Source organism: Brachypodium distachyon, chromosome 1, assembly GCF_000005505.3.
Source record: "Brachypodium distachyon strain Bd21 chromosome 1, Brachypodium_distachyon_v3.0, whole genome shotgun sequence".
In the NCBI taxonomy this organism is placed as follows: domain Eukaryota; kingdom Viridiplantae; phylum Streptophyta; class Magnoliopsida; order Poales; family Poaceae; genus Brachypodium; species Brachypodium distachyon.
The window spans coordinates 59,585,605-59,604,355 of NC_016131.3; the positions used below are offsets into that span (position 1 = coordinate 59,585,605).

General features: G+C 44.1%; 2 protein-coding genes and 1 non-coding gene across 3 annotated transcripts; 1 reads left to right on the forward strand and 2 right to left on the reverse strand.

Moving 5' to 3' along the window:
• Window positions 1-587: 587 nt before the first annotated feature.
• LOC100834532 (transcription initiation factor TFIID subunit 9) lies at window positions 588-7,655 on the reverse strand. Its single transcript, XM_003557686.4, has 2 exons — window positions 7,281-7,655; window positions 588-1,321 (listed from the first exon to the last, which is right to left on the reverse strand). Exons 1-2 carry the CDS (start codon window positions 7,590-7,592, stop codon window positions 965-967), a joined length of 669 nt encoding a protein of 222 aa, XP_003557734.1. The 5' UTR covers window positions 7,593-7,655; the 3' UTR covers window positions 588-964.
• A 100-nt stretch (window positions 7,656-7,755) lies between these two features.
• TRNAS-GCU lies at window positions 7,756-7,837 on the forward strand. The gene has a single exon. It is a non-coding gene; the product is annotated as a tRNA-Ser (tRNA).
• A 4,121-nt stretch (window positions 7,838-11,958) lies between these two features.
• Window positions 11,959-12,729, reverse strand: LOC100834832 (60S ribosomal protein L27a-3). The gene has a single exon (XM_003557687.4). It carries the CDS (start codon window positions 12,640-12,642, stop codon window positions 12,196-12,198), a length of 447 nt encoding a protein of 148 aa, XP_003557735.1. The 5' UTR covers window positions 12,643-12,729; the 3' UTR covers window positions 11,959-12,195.
• Between the last annotated feature and the right edge of the window lie 6,022 nt (window positions 12,730-18,751).

The following is an 18,751-nucleotide window of genomic DNA, read 5'->3' on the forward strand; positions in this document are numbered from 1 at the left end:
TCCACATTTTCTGTACAAATTAATTAAGGTCGATCGGCCTACGATTCTTCCTTCTTTGCTCCATTTTTCCAAGGGTTTCAACGTGTCACTCGGGATGCACAAATTAATTTAGAAACAAGATACCATCGTCAGTCCATGATTCGCATCTCCAGATCGCGTGCATGTGTTTTTTCTGAATCGAGCGGCACGTTGTTTTATTAAGTTCTCTTCTTCTTTGTGCTCGCTTGTACCAAAGATCAATTACATGGATATGTTACACGAAACATAAAAGTATATATACTCTGTAATTTTTATGTATCTTCTTCTTGGAACTGTTGCCTTCATATGTTGTTTGATCATTTGCCTCAATTTACTGTGCACTTTGATGATTTTTCCTGTCTCAGTGGCACTTACATGTGGGATATACGGCCACTTGTAAGTAAGACAAGATGTGACACAATTGCTCCAAGTGCAAACTAGTGAAACAAATGGTCAGAAACCCCGCATAAAGCATATATTTGATAATTAACTCAATTTCGGTGCCATAAGGCATACTGTTAATGAAGTCAATACTTCATGGAGATTTCTGTAATAAGGCAGAAAAAGAATATGCTAATCAGCATTTGAGGCTCTGTTTGGATCTCATTCAAACTAGTCTGACAGGGGACTTCATATTCACAGTGCATGACAAAGAACATCTCATCAACACATTACAAATTTTCAAAATTCTACGACAGATACAAGGTGTTCCTGCAAGGCACATCACTAGTTCAATAAGCATAAATAAAAATCAAAGAGTCTCGTAGAGAACACTACGAGATTCAGGCAGATTTGGCCAGACTTGCCCTAGAGTGCTTCAACCATACGGATAATACATTGAGCAGCACACATCTCGAAGCCTATTCAAGCGCAGAGAATTGAGCTCTGCCCGACAACTACTTGCAGAGTTTTATTTCCGACTAGGAGCCAGCTGACGACCTGACAGTTAGCCCATGTTCAACTGATCAATTGTCATTCGAGATCGCTTTGCAGCTGCAGCTGCCACAGCGTTAAGTTGGAATGAAACCCTCTGGCTTTGAGTATGAGGCAGAGGCTGCTGTTGCTCGTTCTCCCTCTGGTCCTGCCTCAAATAGTTTGGATTAGAATTGGCAGGGTTTGCGTCGACCTCCTCGTTTTCATCTTCCGTTTCCTCAACCTGAGTTGGCGCCTTCAGTGGGGGTAAGAGTTGGTAGTTTTGGCTCAACAACGTGTCCTGCTCAGGTGGCAGAGGGATCGAGCCAGGTGGAGCAATTGACTTGGGCAGCGGAATTTTGTTGCGGCTGCGTGCTAACTCAAGGAGAACCTGCCAAAACAGAAACTGACTTGTCAGACTAAAAGTCTAAAACAGACCTATGCATATACTTGAAGTTCCAAGGATCTGACAAAACATTAAACAAGCAATTGAGTTGAAAGCATAACCACGACAGTTGTTCATAGCATGTATATATGGAGGAATTTCTTGAGTTGTGCTTTTAGGAGCTAACATGTCAGCGAGTACACAACCCTTGAGGCTAGAAACTCTAATATCGTTTTGGTACCTACTATCGTTCATGAAAAATTAGGTAGTATCTTCGTATACCAGCCTAACTTTTTTTGTGAGAACATATGCCAGACTAACTATACTAACAATCATCCCTTGTTTGCTTCGTGTTCTTATAAAAGTCCAGCCATGCATCCCCAAAAAAAATGTAGTCTACTACCTGTAGCATGTATTGTGGATTGAAGGGGTATGAATTGGCAGATGGCCACCAGACCAATGTTTGAGGTCATGGTCGTGATTCTTGAATTTCCGATTTGAACCCTGGTTACAGGGAATATATTTAATTTTGCTTGTTTGATTCATAATGGATACGTTGCTATCCCTTCTATACGCTTATTTGACTTGATCCACAAAATAATCTCCGAATCTAACGGAAGCTATATATAATACACAGAATATATCTCAATAAATATGGTTTTGCTAACAGTCACTTAGTCACTAGACTGCTTTTCAATTGCCCAACACTCTCAAATTTTCTTTCACAAAATTGCCCCAGGCCTTCTTCGGGTCCGACGGAGGCAAGCCGGAGTTGATAATTACGTGCGGCTGCACAGAACCGGCGGAGGCGTGCTGAGCAGGAAGCGGAGATGACGCGGCTGTGGCAGCACAGATGGACGTGAGCCAGAGATGGCGACGACACAGACATGGCAGTCACCATCGAGGGCGAGGTGTGATGTGAGCCGAAGCAGGTTGCCACACAGAGGCGCAGTGGCAAATGAGAGGTTAGGGTTTAGGGTGGTGCCCGCAGTCAGAATCATGGAAGATGGGGCGGTGGTCGTGCTGAGTGCTGGCGGCTGCGGGCAAGGTTGGAGCAGAGTCGCCACTCTCCGAGGTGTGGCGTCCACCAATACCGCCGCATCGTCCAGCTCCGAAGGACGAGACGACAGCGGCTTGGCGGGGCTCACCTTCAACCCCACCACTGAGAGAGAGAACTACTATTCTGACTTCCGAAAGTAACATGACTGCTTGTCATCAGTATCTCTACACTAATAGAACAGGGTGTTTTTTTTAAGAAACACAGTACAAATGCAGATGCTCACAACACGCACGTACACTCACCCCTATGAACGCACACACGCACACCCTACCCTATGAGCACTTCCGAAAGATTGAGCCGGCAGATCTTGAGAGATTGACGAAGTCACCGCAGGCGCCTCGCTGTTGACGGGTACGTTACCTGTCACTTAAAGAAGAGGGTGTTTATTTATTGTGTGCCTTTCGTTGTATATGCTTTTCTGGAACTACCGGCACACGATCCCTAAGATTTGGGGCCTTTTAACAGATAAGTATTCAACTTTCCTAACCATCCACAGATTCAGCTGAACATTCCTAACAAGACACGGATCAAATTCAGCTCCCTTCCAAATCCTTCTGCCCCTACTGGACTCAGTGCTCACCGGTTACCCATCAAAAGGGGAAAGGTTTTTATCTATTCAGATATCCCAGGGATAAAGGTGTATCACCTGTAAGTAACAACTCATCTCTGTCATAGTGGTAGGGTGTTAGAGTACTAGCTGTGGTTTGAATCCCACATCCCCTCCTATTGTTTGCTTACTAGTTTCAATGCAACACTGACTGATATTTTGGTACCATGGACAGCTAAGAGGGGGCCCTTTTATAGGGAAGACTCTTAACTTGACATCCAAGAAACTAATCTCTACTTTCCTAACAAACCGTATCTGAAAATTCCTATCTTATCTTGCCTAATTAAATTAGGAGATACTACTAGGATATCATCCCTTATTTGGATACCTAGGGCTGCGCCCTTATAGGGATGTACGCCCATGACATTACACCCCCCCCCCCCCTCTTTTAGCAGCTCGTCCTCAAGCTGCTGTGGTGGCCATGGCTGAAGTCCGAGAAGGCCCCAAGCTGATGGCTAGCCATGGTTGTGCGGCACCTCTTAACTTTGGAGGATGACCCATCCATGCCCCTGATGCTTTTTGAAGAAGTGGCATCTCCCTTGTGCCTGGAGGCAGGAATCTCCATGCTGCGGCAGTACGTCTCACCGTGTTTGCCTGTGCTGCGAGACATCGCCTCCCTGCCGCCCACCCTGAGAGGCACTTCTTCCCTGCTGATGGGCATCCAAGGCGCTTGTTGCTGCTTCTTGCAAGCTTGAAGACGTGCACAGCAACACAACCTCCTGTACTTGACCTCATACCCCTGCCGGACTTGCAGCTCGTCCTCGAGCTGCTCGTTAGTGAAGGCATTCTGCAAGGCCAACAGGCTGCTACCGCAGGTTGCACTACCACCAGGGCTGGCTTTAGTTGAGTCGCCCATAGGGGCACCGATGACGAAACCAACAGCGGTGGTGAAGGCAATGGCGAAGGAGACGAGATCAGCGGTGCTGCAGCTATTGGAGATATGGTTGTTGGCATGGCTGCTTTCTGCTGCTCCACCCTCATGAGGACGTTTGTACAGATTGCTTGTAATCTGTCGAGTGAAGCTTCAACCTTGGCCAACGGGTCTTGTAGTTTGTCGAATGCAGCTTGAATCCTATCATATGTAGCTTCAATCTAGGTGAAAGGAGAGAGCTTCGTGGCTTCAGGTGCAGTGGAGTCGACTGCTCTAATACCGAATTGTCATGGACTAGGTTCATGACATGGAGGATAATGGCTTTAGGGCCTATACGGGACGACCCTGAACCCAAGAGGCGCGACAGCTCCAGGAAGGTATTCGCACCTCAAGGGAATAGGGAATACTTAACTTCACATCCAGGAAACTCATCTCTACTTCCCTAACAAACCATATCTTAACATTCCTATCTTATCTCTTGCCTAACTAAATTAGGAGATACTACTGGGATATTATCCCTTGTTTGGATACCTAGGGCTGTGCCCCTATAGGGATGTATGCCCATGAAAGAAGTCTGAACGACATTTCATGAAATAAAGGACTCGAACTGGTGATCTCTGCATGGAGATGGTGGCTTCTAACTCTAACCACCACAAGAAAGCTTTGATGTGTCCCTATTGTGGAACAGATTCAGGTTATTTATCCATCATATTTGAAATTTAATTTTCCAAAATAACTCTGCCAGGAATAGGCAGCAGATAGATTGTACAATCTGCAGCGATGATTGGTTTCAGGCCTGATATGTTAATTCAAAGATGGAGGCACCTTTCCAAAAAACAAAAAAAAACTTCCAAAAAAAGAAAGATGGAGGCATGGCATGACCGCCAGAGAAGAAAGGGAACAGTGCTACCTCTAGGGAAACAAGAAGGCCAATGAAGGAATTGTATAAGATGTTTATTTCTTGCTCGATTCTTAAATATTACAATGCCTATGGTTTTATAGAATAAGCTGTGCGTGCTCCCTAATAGTTTGACCAAACTATGTTTCCAACTTTCTTAATAAGACATGGGCACAACTGAGCTCTTTCTTAACAAGACATGGACTGAACTGAACTTTCCTAACAAGACAGGGACTAAATTCATCTTCCGTAACTTCTCCCTCTCCTAGACTCTCCTCGCACCATCACCTGACGTTCCTCTGTTGGATTAAGATTGCCAATGCCCAATAGGAGTCCACAGATATGGTGGAAGCTTGGAATGTTCCATAACTCAAAATGTCTCTAAGAGACATGCTCCAGGAAGTTTAAGGTCCACTTGTCAAAAGTGCTCTATATGGAGAGCATCTATCTCATGCGTGCACAGGCTGTAAAGAACTCAGCACAGGAAGGAATTGGCATAGCAAAAGGGGCCAAGAACTAAATAAGGTCTGATACTTTCTTCCAGGAAAAGAGGGAGACAAGTTATGTAAGACAAGTTATGTAGGCAGTTGCCATTCAAGAAATGTAGCAGTTCCGCGAGTAAAGTCAGACAAGTAGATCTTTGAAATTATTATTTGAAGAGATTTATCTGGTTATTCATCAAATGTAGGATCTCTTAAACCTGGCATGCAAAACCGGGTTTCTAAGAGCATTGGTCTTGTATATATTTTTTCTGATTTATACCCCCTGCATCCAAAAAATAAGAAGACAAATTTGAGGATCGAGGGGACAAAGGAAAAATTCCTCCCGAGAAGGGCGTTAAAGTCTATAAATTTACCCCTGAGTAAATTTCCCACTAGGCCAACTGCACCGTAACGAGTATATAGGGACGTTTCATGGGAGCTCAAGGATCAATTTGTCCTTGTATTTTCTTTTTCTCAGATTAGGATTTTTTCATTGTATTTTTGGATGGAGGGAGTAGCACATAACTTCAATTGACCCCTGTATTTATACCAATATAAAAGGCACAAATGAGCAGAATCCAAAAAATATGAACCCTCCATCTAACTATCCAACGATTGACAAATTTGGTTGGACCCTAATAAATTCTGCATTAATTAGACAATAACTCACTCAATGAACCCCTCTAGTTAACACCTCATGATACTACCCGGGCTATCCAAAATTCACATTCCAAGGCTATAAAACTTGGTTCTCTTCTATAAGTCTTAGTTGTTGGTTCTTTTCAGAATCGATGTGCATAGAATTAACAATTTGCGGTGTGAATATGAGAATGTCATAAAAAGGACAGCTCTCAATTAATATTGATTTTCCACCAGTTCAAAGTGTAGTACTGATGTTCCTTGCAGAATGGTGCTACTATCAAGCTCGTAGCTATCAGGACAAAGTATGGTTATATCATGATAAAAAATATGAAAAGTGACTACTTTTTCAGTGAAGTGTATTTAATATTTCAGTGCTTGCCTTTGATATGCTATTATGATGCAAAGCGAGAACATGCTGATACCACAGTGGTATTCCCCCCTGTCTTGGGGCTGCCAACCAGAGCTCGAACCCTGGTTCTCACATATAAAGGCACCTCGCCGAGTTTGTTCCCTGCGCGTGTCAAGTCACCAATTGCGCCACCGCAGTGGGTGGAGCCAGCGTTCGGGGCCTTTCCTCGAACTAAAAACAGCCTTCTGGGTTTCTTAGCCTAAGGGTCGAGTTTTTTTATTATGATGCAAAGCAATACAATCACATGGGAGCTCAACATGAAAACATGCATTGTAAATGCGAGATTGCTACTGTCAGGGGCGGAGCCAGCCGGTTCACTAACCATAGGCAAATTCTTCATGTGGCCGCTCTAACAGATTTTTGCCCAGCAAAATCAACCTAAAATCACTTAATCAACATTAATTGATAGTGTATGTCACGGGCTGGAGCCTGGGCAATTGCCCTAGCTGGCCGGGCGGTGGCTCCGCCAGTGGCTACTGTAACTGCTATACAACACATGAGTAACGAACTAACGATTGCTTCTGCCCTGAGATGACTAGAGTTGAGTTACACTTACAGAGCACCGCTGGGTGAATACACCAACAGGATATTGTCTTGGAAAAGGAACAAGTCTGTATACAGACCAAGTGACCGAAAGCAGGTGTAATATCTACGGAGTAATAAACACGGTGATCTCAGTGAGCAGCAACTTGACAAAAAACCACTAAATGGTGCTAATCGTTTTCCGCGATCTACACAGATGCAAGTCCAGCGCCAGAGAGCAATTTGACAAAAAGTGAATTCATCAACATCACGCAAAAAATGCATAGCACACGCACAAGCATGGTCTGCCGCCTACTAATCCAGTAAAAGGTAATTAAACAAACTAGGTTATTGGGCTAGAACGGGGAACACCAATCCATGGGGAAAGCTACCATTTTAGCCCAGGAAACCTTCGGATTGTATTCCCGAATTTAAAGAAGACATGCTAGGTTTCAATGTGAGATTAGTCGGTACCTCACGGGGCGGCGGCTGGGAGAAGGAGAAGTTGACCTTGGCCTGAATGGCGAGACAGACGTCGTCGGCATCGAGCTGGGCCTTACCTGCGTGGTCCGCGTAGACCTGGGCATCGCCGAGCACATCGCCGACATAGCGGTAGGCCAGGTCTAGGAACTGGTGCACGACGCGCGGCTCGTACTCGCCCTCGCCGAGACCCATCGACCGGAGGAGCTCCCGCACCACTCGAGCGTCGCGAGGTTCATCCGCGCCGGAGGCGCCCGCAGCCGCGGCAGTCGAAGGAAGCGACGGACGGACGCCGCCGCCGTCCATGGTTTCCTGTGGGCCAGTGGGGGTTTCGCGTGCGATATCTTTTTTCTGAGATGTTCGGGTCCAAGTTTTTTTTCTTTTGAGAGAAAGGGGAACCAGAGGAGTGCAAGTTAGAGTAGTAAGATTATAGGATAAATAATCTGTGCGGGCATTCCGTTCAACAAGCGACGCTTTGGCCGAGTGGTTAAGGCGTGTGCCTGCTAAGTACATGGGGTTTCCCCGCGAGAGTTCGAATCTCTCAGGCGTCGTTAGTTTTTGTTCCTCTTCATTTCAGCGTAAATTCTCTTCTGATCGACCTGTTTCTTCATAAACATTTTGCTTTCTTATTTTTCTAAAGAAAAAAATATTTGGCTTTTGTATATACAACGAACAAAGGACAATAAATTGAAAACTGAAAAGATCATCAACCTAAGATTTTTTTTTAAAGACTACAATTTGCATATCAGTTCATTAAAGTCAACACTTCTTGGCCTTGGCCTGCATTCATATTACTTTAATGTGTTGTTGTGATGACCAAACTATAGAAGACTGAATCTACAAACTCTTCAATTCGTTAGTTTTGCTCCTCTTCAATTCAGCTTAAAAATTCTCTTCTGATTGACATGTTTCTTCCATGGCCATTATCATTTTGTTTTCTTATTTTCTAAAAAGGAAAGAAAGATTTGGCTTTATTTATTCAACGATCAAACGAAAATAAATTGAAAATTGAAAAGATCGTCAACTAAATATTTTCGAAAAACTAAAATATGGATATCCATTCTTTAAAGTCAACATTTCTAGTCCGTAGTCTGCATCTTCATATTACTCCCATATTTTTTATGATGACCAAACTGTAGAAGACTGAGCCTATAAAATCTTAACTGATTTCGTAGGTTTCAAAGAGCTGAACGAGGAAGCGGCCAACCCACGTTCAAGATAGGGGGTCCGGATTAACCCACATAAATTGAAAAAAAAACATCTTTATATGTATTAGCATTTGTAATAAAAATATGAATATGCACAAGTTTTCAAGACAATGAACTCACATAATTTCATTTTTGGATCTGCCACTGGCATGAGCCGTCCATACTAAGTCCTGACAGATTAGGTGAGAACCTTGTTTCGCATGTAAAGATGTTTTCATAATGTTTCTGCTTTTCTACGTGTCCATAACAGAAAACATCACTTTATTTCGAGAAAGATTGTTGATTATGAATCGTCGGCAACCCGCTGGTTAGGACAGAAAAATAAATAAACAATTTAATGTTGTTACTAGTGGTTCTGTGGAGATTACGTAGAAATGATCCAACTTTTAACCGGCATGGCCGGGGCTCAGCATTGATCATATGTGAAGGTATATCTGGACAGCAATTTAGGGAGCGAAAGGTGTCATTCAAAGCCGACTAATACTATCTCCAATGCAAGAACGCTTAGGTAGCCGTTAAAAGAAAAGGAGAAAACATAAGCATCCACGTAAGTGTCACAACATCTAATGTAAAATATTCTATTTCAAGAGCTAGAGAAAGAACATGGCATACTTGTTTTCTCAACGACAGCTAGAATTGCACCAATGCCGGGAGGAACCGATGAAATCGACGTGATTCAGGCCCCGCTGGGCATCCTCAGTAAACATAACCTTTGGATAGTTTTTTTCTTGTGAAATACTATTTCCTCCGTCCAACAAAAGATATCTCAATTTTGACTAAATTTAAATGTATCTATACACTAAGTAATGTCTAGATACATCCAAATTTTAACAAATTTGAGACATCTTTTGTTGGACGGAGGAAGTAATACTGTTTGGGTAAGACATGTGGCATGCCTGCAATTCCAAACTAGTTCAAGATGACCCACAACAGCAAAGTTGTATGTTGCCTCTCGAGAAGAGGTCCACCATTGTTGCCTCTTCCCTGTCCACCACTGAAACCTAGATCAAGTTCACCTGTAGCTGGGAAGAACAGAAGGAGAGACGGGGTTGGGGCACGTCGGCAACGGGTATGTGTGGCATACAGAGAGGTTCCTCGGAGATCCAGGCCGAACACAGGCGGCGACAACAACAACATTGGAGGAGCGCACGCCATCAAGGCGGTGTGTAGATCCTTCATGCCAATTCGGTTTCTCTCATCCCGGTGGGGATCGGGAGAGATTGATGAGATTTCAGATGAAATTTACTTCGATACCACTCAATCCCTGCAGGGAATCTCACAACCGAACGAGTCCTCAATGATCCGGGCTGAACGTGCGGGCTCGGATGGTACAGACATTGGGAAGTACACGGGATCAAGGTGTCGTGGAGATCACTCGATGTAGGCTTGCGGCAGTACCGGCCTCCCTTTAAGCTTTTTAGGCCTCATTCGTTTCACGGGATTTTCATAGGAAATCTGGTGGATTCAAGATTCCGAAAAAAATTCACTATAGATGCATTCATTTCGTAGGAAACAAGCAAATTGATTACTTAGGAATCTCATTGAATCCTCCTGTTTTTTGAGGAAAATGAACATTAGATCCAACCTCTTCTTTCCTATACGAATGAAGTTTGCCACCCAAATACAGTCCTAAGTTTTGATATTTTCCTATGTTTTGCTTTTCTTTGAACCGAATGAGCCCTAAGAGTAAGAACCTGATGCTTTCCGATGAAAATACGGGCCTGGGGATAAGTTTTTTTTTTCTGGGTGAAAAAGGGCAAAACAAACGACCATCCAATCGCTATTTTCAGCTCGGAGTGGATAATTAATTGGAGAAGTAGGTTATCCCGTGGCCATGAAACGGCTATCGAAGCAGAGGCTCAGTTTATGCCAAGAGCAGGGGTATCACTGGTTAGCGTCTTAGCGACCTGGTTAGCTTCCGTCTGTTCTTTTCTCGAACGTATTCTATAGCTAGAGTGTGATTAGCATGCAAATATCGGCTTGCTGGGCACCCCTTGGACTTGCATCCTGACTTCACTCATGCCAGTTCCAACGTGACTTGCATCCTGACTTCATACATAAACAGACACCAAACCACAAAAGACCACCCAACACAGCATTTACGTTGCAAAATGCTACCCATAGAAGATAGTGCGTGTAAGTATAATCATAAGTACGCATAATACAAATGAATAAAGATTACCACTAAAACTCGCACAAACTACCCAGGAAAGCTGAAGGCAGTTGGAGAACACGTGCGGCCCTGCAATCTTATTGGTAAAGTGCGTTCCACGGAACAAAAAAATATCTGCAGGCCGCAGCTTATCTCAGAAGCTAAAAATGGCGAAGTATGAAGTGAAAACCTTGTTCGGTGCAAACTTCATAAAAACCATGTTTAATAGTTTTTAAAAAATTCGACAAAAATAACATATGTTGGGAGTGTGATGTTCTACAAAACTACCAAATTTCAAGTTCAACATCAAAAGCATTTTGAAGGAATTAAAAAGAGAAATTTACAATAAATAGTGTCAAACACCGAAAGACCACTATTCATGCAGAATAACAAAATTGAGTTTGGACTTGAAATTTTACACATATATAAAACATCACTTTTCTAACATATGTGATTTTTTTAAGAATTGTTTGAACTTTTTTTGATGGAGTTTTCACAGTTTGCACCATAGATGTGGTTTTCACTGGATTTGGACGCCTTGTACTATTTTATTGTGTACCCCCTCTGTTCCATAATTCTTGTCATGGTTTTAGTTCAAATTTGAACTTTGAACCAAACATGCCATATTCAACCTTTATCACATACTAATGTGAACAGAAACTTCCCATGCATATCCCATCGTTTCGTCCCATTCGCTTCATCCCAGCCCTGCCAGGATCAATCGGGATTATCAAAATTGGAACTCAATTTCCCATTAATCCCTCCCTATCCACCTCTATCCCAACGTAAACGAACGAGCCCACAGGTATCTATGAATCAGATAGTAAGAACCACCTTCCTTGCTAAGATACAACAGGTTCTGAGGTTCATAACTCTACAAATCAAATCAGCACAACGTTTCAATATACTCTGAGAACAATCATAACAAATCACATTCCAATCAGCCAAAACTACAAAGGTAATCTACAAAACATCCAAACAAATAAACAAAACTATGGCCAGGTAATCACATTGCAAATTGTCGTGCATACTCCAAGCAACAATAGACAAATACAACTCAAAGTACACATACAACTTGCAACCTACAAAGTTGAAACGATTTCTCCAGCCAATGCGGCAGAACAACCAAACATAGATACACATTCAGCCAGCCCTGAGGGGGCAAACCAATCTTAAATGCACATCCAACCCAAAAGCAGTAAACCGGATCTACCAATCAGAACTTAAAACAAAATTGGTTCTCAATGCACACAATGGGCCATATTGCAGTTTCAGATGCAACGATAGTATACTATTACTAATGTAGATAACATAAACAAGGCACATTATCTGAAATATCTTATATAAACCAGCATGATCATTGAATTGAAAACATCTGATAACCCACCACAGATCCAAGTAGCCATACCATACAGTAACATCGATGACAAAAGGTAGAACTAAATCGAAGTCTTTGAACAGAAGTATTAAGAAACTAGCCCCTTAGATTCGAGCAGGCCAAGAGCATTCCTTTCTCATCCCTCTCCGCGAGTCTGCCAACCATACATACCTAGGCGGTGAGCAAGACAGCGCCGCCGGCCGCTTTAATTTTCTTCTCAGCGACCTTGGAGATGAGCTTGGCCTTGACGACGATGGGCGTGTTGGGCGGCAGCATCCCCTTGCCGAGGATCTTGAAGTAGCCAAACTGCGACACGTCCACGACGGGCGCCTTGTTGGGGGCACCGGCGGCCTCGGCGGCCTTGTCAGCCGGCACCATCGACCAGAGGCGCTCGACGTTGACGGTGGGGCAGTGGAACCTGTTGCGGAGCTTGTGGAAGTAGCGCATGCCGACCTTGCCGAAGTAGCCCGGATGGTACTTGTCGAAGAGGATCCGGTGGTGGTGCATGCCACCTGCGTTACCGCGACCTCCGGGATGCTTGCGGTGCTTGCCGATACGGCCGTGCCCGGCGGAGACGTGGCCGCGCTTCTTGCGGTTCTTCTTGAAGCGCGTCGTCATTGCGGCGGGCGGAGCTGAGGTTCTTCTCTGGCTTTCTTGTGGTTTCGGCGGCGGTGGATGAGAGAAGGGAAAGAGGAGAGCTGCGGGATCGCGTGGACTTTATAGCGTCCGGTGAAGGGGCTCTGGCCGTTGGATCTGGATCTGATGAGGTCTGTTTGATCCGGGAAATCTTTAGGGTTTTCGATGGGCCGTGGCCGCCTCAGTATTTCTTGGGCTTTTTGCCAATGGACTAGCTTTTGTTTCTGTTTAAGTTAATTTTTCAGGATCGACAATCAGGCCTGCCTCATGGGCCAATAGCCTTTAACGTGGACTGCATTTAAAATTTATACAAACTTCTTTTGAATGCAATTTCAAGTTCGATTAGAAGGATAGAAAGCCAGAAAAATCAAATCTTTTTAATTAGTTCTCATTTTTTGCAATTTTCTAATCTTGTGATGTTAAATACTACTCCCTTGTAGTGTATAGATGCATTCAAATTTAGTTAAAGTTGAGACATCCTTTGTTGGACAAAGGAAGTATGATTTTTCAATTGAATTTGCACTGATTTGGCTGAAAAGCCTACGTTGTGCCACAAGATTTGGGGGTAATCTCTAACAATATGTCTGTTTTAAAACTGTTACTGTACTTGAGTTTACATAGGGTATGAAATAATTCATGGACCAAACTATATCTCGTGCATCCGCTGAAATTGGCTAGTTGAAATATTGGTTGGAGATTGGCTCCTCAAATGTTGTGAAAACTAGGTCGTAACGCTCGTATAGAAAATCCTAAGGTCCGCAAAACGCAAGTCGGTCTTAGCTTAATGCCGACCCATAGTGTGGAGACCCGGCCATAAAGAATAAAAAACCATTTTTCTCTTTCATGCAAAAAAAAACAGAACGCACCAACCAAGAGCAAGTGCAATATTGGTCAAAACCCATAGCTAAGAAGGTCCTAAGAGTTTATGGGGTCGAGTCTTGCCCTTGAAGCACAGCGAGGCTAAGAAAAATTTCTTAGGGTCGACCCAAGTACTTGCCCCGAGTCTAAGAAATAGTTGACCAAATCGTCGGTCCACATGGGCTCTCTCCCTGCCCGGCTGTTGCTCGCGCTAGGAAGACGACGAAGAGATGCACCGATGCGCCCGGCGAAGCGCGCGGCAACAGATCGACTTAGCCGGGAGGAGGAGGCCGAGGCGGGCCTCGTCGCCACCGCGCGCAGCCGTAATTGGAGTCTCCGCAGCCTCGTCGCATCCCGTCACGATTGGAGCCATTCGGAACTCCAGATTAGAGCCCGCCAGCCTCGTCGCCGCCTCCGATTTGAGTCGTCGCCGCGTGAAATGGAAACTGGAGCAGAGGATTTGGGGATCTTGGCTTGCGGTCTTGCCCATGGAGGCTGAGATGGTATCGAGAGGTTGAGGAAAAAGGAAAGAGTCCATGGATTGAGAGAATTGGGGAAGAAGAAAAAGCGATTTGGAGATTTTTTTTTGAGCGGTGACTAGTGGGTCCCACGTGCTGAGGCTAAGAAAAGAGCAACGTTGCACCGGTTTTGGTTTTTTTTGACCCGGTCCTAACTTTTTTCTAAACTGTGCCCACATTGGGCTTGCTCTAAGTTGCCCTTTGTCGCCAGCTCTAGTGGGTCCCAGCTTCAGAATACAATGGGTCTTAAGCATTGTAGCAAAACTTTAGCTTATGGCATATGCAAGTGGGCTCCACTTTATGACCTACTTTGGAAATAAGGATTGGAGGCGCCCTCACCAGAATTTTAGCAAATGTTGTAAAGAGATTATGAGATGTAGAAAAGATTCTATAGACCACAATTTTTTTTGGCAAGAAATCAAGTGGAAATCAAAATATTGTTGACAGCCCAAATTTTTTATAAGGCAAGTTTAGGCACCAACCAATCGTACCCATACTATCCAATGAACTATTCCTACATAATAATTGATCATATGACAAGTTGGCCGAACAATGGATAGGTGTAGATGGTCCATCAAAAGAATTTTTTGATGATTTCAAACTATATACGGCAATTTATACAAGTAATACACTCTTAGAAAGTAGGATATGTTCCTTGGTCTCTCAACATTACTACTATTCTGCATGTCAGCTCATCCTTTTTTTCCGAGCCGACCCAAAATCTTTGCCAATTTCATTAATTAATTTGCGAAAAACTGAACATAAACCGAAACAACCGGGGCAACGCCCACACAAACGTTCGCACAACCAGGGCTAAGCCCAAACACCATTCCAATGAGACCAGATAGTCTCCCATCAACACCGAAGAGATACATTGTGATTGCTACGAGAGGAGCAGACATGTGATGCTCCGACGTAGATGAACAAGCTGACCTGCCAAAGGATCTGCCCTACTGCGACATTGACGACCCGCATCAAGGGTTATTTAGTGAAAAATAAGGGATTGAACTCCATAACCTAATTCTCTAACTTTTCCTCTGGCCATGTCCAGCAAATCGCACGCAGACCACGGCCACCGCACCGACATTCGGGGCCGCCACCCTGACATAAAGCCTAACCGAAGCCAGCTGGCCTGAGGAAACTTGCCACCCACATAGGACAACGCCTCCACCTCTACCATGACAAGCCTCACCCCTGAGAGCCGCCACCGCATCGCACTACGGGGCCGCTACTCCGACTTCTACAGATTCAGATCCATTTTGAACTGAACAAGTATTGGAGCACAGCGAGTCGTTCGACAGTTTATTCCACCACAGCTTGTACTTTTTGTATTTTCCTATGGGTTTCTACGTAGATATACATACACACGTAGCTAGATATATATACATGGTTGGGTTCAGCTTTGATTTCTCACGGTTATTAAGTACTCTCTCCGATCCAAAATAAGTATCATGGTTTTGAACTAAGCTTAGTACAAATTTATACTAAATCCGCGACACTTATTTTGGATCGGAGGGAATAGGTGACACCATAAACAGGTTAACATGCGTCCTTTCTTTGTCTTGCCGCGCCTAGAGCCACGGGTCATGTAAATTCACACGTATGGTTGATTCTTTTCCGCCGGCAACTACGATTCAGTGCTGCGGCTGATATAATTTCCAGTCTTCATCTGCTCGGATCTCCAAGTGGCCGACATCGCCGTATCTGGAGTCTGGCACCGAAGATCCATCCTGCCTTTTAGGGGAAAGCACACGGGAACTTGTTTGCTCATACGGAGTAGATCTCAGGCGATTCTAGTTTGATTTGGATCTCTGAAGATCCAAGATGTGTGGATGGTAATCAACACATGGGAAAAGGGTTTTCACATATTCACTTCTTCACTTTTACTCGGTGACGAAGTTTCACTTCGGCAATACCCAAACTCGAGGGTTTTCGACTAAAGAGAGCACGGGGTGCACCAGCAACCTCGTCGACTAACAAGGACTAGCGGAGACGCAAGGTTTACCCAGATTCGGGGCTCTCGATGAGGTAACACCCCTACATTCTGCTTTTGGTGTATTGTATTGATCAAGGTTACAGAGAAGTCCCTCCCCAAGGAAGTACGCCCTTCAGAACCACCTCCTTGTCTCCTTCAAGTTGTGATTTCACCATTATTGTTGTGATTGTTCCATCTCTAGATCTTGAGCGCTGAATCTTGTTGTATGAGAGCCTCTAGTGTTGTCTAGATAAGAGCTTGTGTATACCACACCTGATAATAGTGGAAAAAGAGGTGGCTTGGCCCATGGTTTTCCTCTTGATTTCGAAGGTTTTTCGCGTAAAACTCTGATCGATGTGTTGATGCTTGCTACTGCTATTGAGTGGCTTACTCAGGACCTAAGACATGCCTGATGTATGGCGGGAGGTCTCACACAAAAGCTAAGTTAGCCTGAGCAATTACTCCGTATATGCTACTGCATATGTTTTCATATCATGGCGAGCTACGATACGTGGATTAGTGTCAGAGTGGTGCTGAAATTTATACTTTGATTCTGCTGCTAATTAGTTTTAGTTTCTGGTGATACTCCGCTAATCCCCAACAGATATCCTACGGCTACCCCGCAAGCATTTTAGTTTTCCCTCTCTCTTCTTTGGCTATCCGCAAGAAAAAAAAATTGAAGGGAAAAATAATCCATTAATTCATGTTCAATGGATTACAGAAATTCCGTGCATTACCGACCATCAGCGTCAGCAGAGAGCCAACCAAACAACCTGACGTTCTACTCATCCAAGCATACTGGGCAATGCTATGGGCAACCAAATTACAATCCCGGTCAGTCCAAATACAAGAGAAACTGTTGAAATTGCTCAGAAGGGCCAGGATTTCACGGCTGACAAAGCAGCGCTCCGATCTATCCACAGCGGAGGATCGGAGCCCTGCAATGAGAGACTGGCAGTCGGATTCCAATTGAAGATTGATCTCAGTGTTCTGACAGGGCGCCGTGATTCCCTTGCAAGCAGCGATAGATTCAGCTTCTCTAGCCAAGGCACACCTGCCAATTTCTCCCCAGGCGGAGGCAACAATGGATCCATCACTCGACCGTAGCACTGCCCCCCACAACCGTACCACTGCCCCCCACCAAGCTTTGCCGGAACTGTCCAGGAAACTGGGGGGCGTCATCATTGTGCTGGGCAACACGCAGCGCGGGCCTCGCCTGTTTCGACGCATCTGTTATGAACGCGACAAGTAACAACGAAAAACGAAGAACTAAAGAAAAATCACAGCACAAGAACACATAGATTTAACGTGGAAAACTTTTTCAAACAACGAGAGGAAAAAACCACGGGCGCCAGCCAGCGAAACTTCACTATATGGGAAGTGTTTACACAACGCCGGGGAGATTCTACAAAAGCAACTCGTCCCCAAAACGGCGGCCACAAGGGGTATATATAACAGCCGCAGTCTTCACGCGAAGTCAGTAGCATCACGGAGGTCAGGCGGAGGTTGGGCGGAAGTTCCGCCCCACCGGAAGTACACCGGAAGTTCCGGTCCTGCGAAACACCTACTTGAGAATTTGGATCACAACTTCAACAAACTCCACATTGAGACAAATTCCTTCTTAAAACAAATTCCTCCTTGTAGCATAAACAACAACAACTCCTGAAACAATAAAGAAAACACTTTCGGCGCCAACAGCCACTAGGGGCTAAACAGTTATACCAACTAAGCTTGAGCATAACTCAAACTTAGCAATAGGAACAGGCTTTGTCATCATATCAGCAGGATTATCATGAGTGCTGATCTTGCATACCTTCAATTTACCTGGTGCAACAATGTTGCGAACAAAATGGTACTTGACATCAATCTGCTTGGTTCTCTCATGGAGCATCTGATCCTTAGTAAGGTAAATAACACTTTGACTGTCACAAAACAGGTTAATGCAAGAAACATCTTGACAAAGCTCAGCATATAAACCTTTCAACCAAACAGATTCTTTGCAAGTTTCAACAATAGCCATATATTCTGCTTCGGTTGTAGATTGAGCAACAACTGGTTGCAGTGTTGCCTTCCAACTCACAACACATCCACCTACCGTGAACACGTAACCTGTGAGGGATCTCCTCTTATCCAAGTCGGCAGCAAAATCTGAATCCACATAGCTAGCGAGTCACTCATCAGTCTTGCCAAACTTCAAGCAAGCATTGGATGTGCCACGAAGGTACCTGAAAATCCACTGAACAACTTTCCAATGTTCTTTATCGGGATTAGTCATGTAACGACTGACCAAACTCATAGCATATGATAAATCAGGACGTGAACAAACCATGACGTACATCAAGGAACCAACATCACTAGAATAGGGAACTCGTGACATATACTCAATATCTTCATCAGAAGTAGGACATTGCAACGCTGACAACTTGAAATGAGAAGCAATAGAAGTACTAACACACTTTGCATCATGCATATTAAAAAGGTGAAGTACTTTCGCAATGTAACTTTGCTGACTAAGAAATAGCAACCTAGATTTTCTGTCCCTTTTAATTTCCATACCTAGAATTTTCTTAGCAGCACCAAGATCCTTCATCTCAAATTCACTACTTAGTTGTGCCTTCAAAGTAGCGATTATTTTCATGCTCTTGGCAGCAATTAAAATATCATCAACATATAACAACAAGTATACAGGTGATCCATCAACAAATTTAATGTAGACACAACTGTCATACTGAGATCTACT